The 5542-nt window shown below is 36.5% G+C and overlaps 1 protein-coding gene across 1 annotated transcript; it reads right to left on the bottom strand.

The window, feature by feature from the left end:
• Positions 1–1213: 1213 nt before the first annotated feature.
• tmem101 (transmembrane protein 101) lies at positions 1214–4552 on the bottom strand. Its single transcript, XM_015387748.1, has 4 exons — positions 4394–4552; positions 2376–2556; positions 1997–2143; positions 1214–1870 (listed from the first exon to the last, which is right to left on the bottom strand). Exons 1-4 carry the CDS (start codon positions 4522–4524, stop codon positions 1562–1564), a joined length of 768 nt encoding a protein of 255 aa, XP_015243234.1. The 5' UTR covers positions 4525–4552; the 3' UTR covers positions 1214–1561.
• Positions 4553–5542: the final 990 nt, after the last annotated feature.

Raw genomic sequence — 5542 nt, 5'->3', positions numbered from 1 at the left:
AAACGGAGCTGAGTTAAGTGACACCCATTTCGTCTGATTTGAGGAAGGTGGGGGGGGCTGGTTGACCTTTGATGACCTCTAAAAACATCTCTTTATATCTTTTAAATGATAGCGGCACAAACTAAAATTTTTGCTGCACAAACGTTTGACACTAATTTTGTCTGATTTGAGGAAGGTGGGGGGGGCTGGTTGACCTTTGATGACCTCTAAAAACATCTCTTTATATCTTTTAAATGATAGCGGCACAAACTAAAATTTTTGCTGCACAAACGTTTGACACTAATTTTGTCTAATTCAAAGAAGGTGGGGGGGCTGGTTGACCTTTTGACCTTTACAATTTCATTAATATCATCAAAGCCAAAGCAGCAGAAATGACAATTTTTGCTGCACAAACGTAGCACAACCGTTTGACACTAATTTTGTCTGATTTGAGGAAGGTGGGGGGGGCTGGTTGACCTTTGATGACCTTTAGAAATATTTCTTTATATCTTTAAAATGATAGCGGCAAAAACGAAAATTTTTGCTGCACAAATGTAGCACAAACGTTTGACACTAATTTTGTCTGATATGAAGAAGGTGGGGGGGGCAGGCAACTTCACTCAGGTGTCCGACCTGGATCAGGAATCAGAAAGGTGAAATAACTAATTTTTTTCTTCACTTTTACCCGATGTATTCCAACATCCAGCTGGCATGCGGGTGGGCATTGTCAGTTTCACTATAGCTCTGGTGAATTTCAATGGTGAAGTCCTCTGGAAATCTTGCACTAGGCTTACCGCACCGTGATGTCACTGCTGGAAGATGTCAGGAGGGAGGGGCTACTATATTTGGGCAAAAATGGCCGCTCTCAGACTCTGTGATCGCAATAAAAATTTTCATTTTCTTTACTGTTTAACGCTAAAATAATTAAATCACCACAAACGTATTAAGTTTTAGGTATAAATAATGATCTATTGATTTTTCCTCGCTGACCAGACTTTTCCTTTAAAGCCAACATCTCTATTAAAAAACCTGCAGGATCCTTTTCTCCTTTATGTTTTTGGAAAAAAATGTTCAAAGGACACTGCAAATTAGCTAGACTGGTGCATCTCTATAACTTTAGTCTGTTAGTAAATCAGTATTACGCATCAATGATGTGAACAATTTAACTGACTCCAGATTTTTACATATTTTTTAGATTTTATTGAAAAAACATGATGTACACATTAAAAGCAACATACCATTATATAATAGCTTCCATTTACTTGTAAAATACTTAAAACACGTAATCCGATTTTAAGGATTTCACGGAGAAGTAAAAAAAAAATCCCTGCAAAAACAGTACTATAATAAACGTTTTGTGTTTCTTTTAGAGCATAACAACTGTAAACAAGTAACCAAATAAATAAAACCATTTGCAATTTCAACAGAAAAGGAAACTTTTTCTTACAGTAAAAAAGCTTCCAACTGGTGGCTAAAGTTGGACCTGGTGCGCTCTTCCGAGCAGAGTGTTTAAATCCTGACGCGATGCAGCTCCTGCAGACACCTCTGTATATAAAAACTGTCTTTTAAAGCCGGGGGGAGTCTAACCGTCAGTGGCTAGGATGAGTACAGCCCCGAAAATACCAACGTTGTGGCCTATCAGCTTCATCTGGTTCCAGAACTCCACCTTACGGTTGTGGTGCCAATATCCGAGGTTTCCGTCTATGAGGAGGATCACCAGAGGAAGGACGGTGGCTAGGATTTGAGCCGCCATGCGGATGTAGTATCCGGTGAGAAAGGCGAGAGCCAGAACGCCAAACAGCACTTCTATCAGCATCAGAGTGAGCTCTCCTCCAGCGATGTGGTTCAGGTAGGCCTGCCTGTCCTCCTTGCTGTGCCGCAGCGAGTACACCTAGTGGAGAAAGTGTGTAGGTGCAGGTATGAGACAAGAACCAGGGTCTACAAAAGGAATGAATATTCAAATTTGTATTTTTCTTCCAGCGGACACAGTGGTTGGTTGGATGTGAGAATCACTTACCATGCAGATGAGATATATGCCCAGAAAGATCTGTCCAGTGGACTGCAGGGATCTGCTGCGAGCCTTCTGCCTGTAGATCTCCCCTGCTCCACTGGCAAGAACCAGAAAGCCCCCGATGATAGCTAACGCTCTGGAGTACATCCGGACCTGCAGGACAATACGGATCAGCGTTTTCATAAACCGTTCCATCCCTAATATATATATATATATATATAAAACCTTCAAAAAAAGATCGGACTAATAGAGCAAATAAAGAGCCCTATTACTGAAACATGGATGTCTGAGCTAACAAATCAGAAAGAAGAACATGACTGATCTGTGATCACGAGCAGAAAGATAAAAAGAGCACAAAGATTTGAAACCAAAGAGCTTCACTCACCTTTAACCATTCCCCATAATAGACCTGCTCTCCCACATAGGAAGCATAAGTACTGATGGCCAGCTGGATGGCAGCACCCAGAGCGAACCACCTCCTCTTCACTCCAAAAGACATGAAGCTAGCGCAGAGGACAGCTGCTCCCATGTCCACGTACAGGTATGGTACATGGATGTCTGGTTTTCTGGAGAGGAAAGAGGATTTTAAAAAGACCCTTTAGTTTTGGAACTTTAAAACTCCTGCATTATTGTGTAATGTGCATTACATGTTCCTTTTTAAACCAGTGTTGGTTCTGCTAACTGGCTTTGATCAATACAGATTATGATGAGGAGGGTAAGAGTTGTTTTTCTAAGTATAACACTTATATGGAGTCTTATCCTTAATTAAGTCAAATTGACAGATTAAAAATTATTCTAATTGTAATTTTTTTATTTAATCATTAGAATGTCTTTAATAATAATCTGCCAAACACATTTCAGACACGTTTCAAACACATGAATTAGGGCTGCAACAAACGATTATTTTGCAAATCAATAATTGTTTGATTTTTTTTCTTCCCATTAATCGATTTGTAATCAGATAGACAAATGTTCCTTAAAGAAGAGTTTTTACTAAATTAAACCAGATGAAACTAAAACTTTTCCACTTGAGGAGTTTTGATGGAGCAGATTAACAGACAAGCAGGAAAGTTTTTTTTATTATTATTATCTTAAATGCAAAATATGCACATATTTTTTTGTTGCCATTTTGTTATAATTGCTGCTCAAGTTGGATCACTCTGTCTGCTAAAGCAATATTTTAGTCTCACACTACAGTTAACAACTAATTGATTAGTAAATTAGCTGACGATTATTTCAATAATTGATTAATCTGATTAATTGTTTCAACTCTAGAATAAATTCAAATAAACTCACAAATGCATTAACTTCTGTTTGATCTACTTAAAATAAAAAGCTTAAAATATATTTTCCTGTATTATACTTCTTTTCAATCTAACTTCTTAAGTTGTAAATATGAAAAATAATAATCAATAGACAATAATTGACCTAATTTCTTAACTGAATATATAAACTCAAATGGTTTTGAACCAAGTGGCATCTTAGTTAAAATAAGGAGAGGTTTTAAAATAGCTTCCTTTTCCCCTACAGGGTATATAATTACAGGATAAGTTAGAGGGCTGTGGATGAGTGGGTTCCAGAAACACACCCACTAAAATAAATAACATCTCAACTCACTCCAGATTTAATAATTCAATTTAATTCAGTTTATTTCTATAGCGCCAATTCACAACGAGTCATCTAAAGGCCCTTTACAGTTCACTAGATCATCCAGTCAGATTGATTCAAAGTTTTCTATCTAAGGAAAACCAGCTGATTGCATCGACTCATTGACTCTAAAGCAATCTCTCACACTAAGCATGCTTGTAGTGACAGTGGAGAGGAAAAACTCCCTTTTAACAGGAAGAAACCTCCAGCAGAACCAGGCTCAGTGTGAGCGGCCATCTGCTGAGGCCCAGTGGGGTTCAAGGAGACAGAAGCAGAGTAATAATAGCCCCAATTTCAAGGAACTTTTGAAGTAAACTTTTAAGTAATAAATAAACATCAGGAAAGATGCAAAAAGTGAAGAACTGACTGTTGATCCAGCCCTTCTTCTAACTATAGTCAGCGTCTGCTAAACAGCCAGGAAAAGTTTTTTTTTTTATTTTAACTTAAAAGTCATCAATAACATTTAAAATATACTGATAAACAAATAAATATGCCAGGGGGTTTAATAATATAATCATAATAAACACAAGTACAGTCAGGAGGAAAGACAAACAAACTTACAAACATGTGTGTTTAAAATATTTTTTAAGTTCAATTAAATAAACATTTAAGTCTGGCTTTATTTTTTATTTTTATAAATTTAAATTTATGCCAAACAGGCAGGAAAAGTTGGACCTTTGATAGACTGAAACCACCGCTAGCTCTGTAGGCTAAGGTTAGCTAGCAGCTCTACGTCAAACTACGCGCTATTTTCACCTCTTTGAGTCCGCCCTTTCAGCAAACAGCATCAGCATGCTGAAACAGTTCCAGAACCCGAACCGCGTCAGAATAAACGATCCAAGCTGACAAAGAAACTTCAACATCTGCTTCCTACTTGGACCTGCCATCGCTACAGCTCATGTATCCCATCCGACAGTCAACGTATCACATACTTCAACTTCCGAGCGACGTACACCTTTACCTATCAAAATAAAAGAATACCACTGTTCCACATTGCTGCGAAAATAGGCAGCCGCATGGAAAGCTTTTAATTTGAAAGGAATTGAAGTTCCCAGGTAGAAGCTCTCTTCTGATTGGCTACCGAAGCCAAATCGTTAATTCTGGTGTTTACTCCATCTAGTGGACAAATCTAATCATTACATTTTCACAGCAGGTCCCTAAATTTTAAGAATAAAAACTTAACATTTTATAAGTTTAGCGAGTTAAAACGTAATTAAATGTATAATTTTATTAGTTTATCAAATGTATCTAAGCTTCTAATAGATGTGTTTATTGAATAATAATAATTAAATCTGTTTTTTAATAAAGTACTATACATAATCACTTAAAACTTATAGGAACATGTATTAATATGATTAATATATAACATCCATAATAAAAACATAATCTATATATAAAAATGTATGTATAGCTTTAGTACAAATTTACAAAAATAAATTAGGCATGTTTTTAATCATATATAAAATAAATGAATGGAATAAATTAACAGATTAATCAAAATGAAAAATATAAGTAATTGAAAAATAAATTCAGCATATGTCTGATCTAAAACTACTGCAAATTAGTTTTATTTTTATTGCAGGGAGAAAAAATGCACAACTCTAAATGACCAAATGCAATACATAAATTATAGGAAAATTACTGATATCTAAAATTCCCGCAAACTGCTTTTTTTTTAGTAATCCAAAATGAAGAAAAGGCAGCTCACCAGGTGCTTGGTGACTCTGCCCATATTTATAAGGAGCCTCTCCATGCTGTTAATCCATGTGACGTGCGTGGGGTTAATCCTGAGTACTAACCCAGATTCTCAAAATGGCTTAGTGTGAGTTCTCCTGAAGGCTGAGCTGCTGATGATCTACTTGTAATGTATCCCCCATCAAATGTCATAATGAGACAATGAGACGG

The sequence above is a fragment of the Cyprinodon variegatus genome, unplaced genomic scaffold, assembly GCF_000732505.1.
Source record: "Cyprinodon variegatus isolate N-32 unplaced genomic scaffold, C_variegatus-1.0 Scaffold18, whole genome shotgun sequence".
Classification (NCBI taxonomy): domain Eukaryota; kingdom Metazoa; phylum Chordata; class Actinopteri; order Cyprinodontiformes; family Cyprinodontidae; genus Cyprinodon; species Cyprinodon variegatus.
The sequence above is the reverse complement of the archived record's forward strand: the minus strand, read 5'-3'. Positions and strand labels throughout refer to the sequence as shown.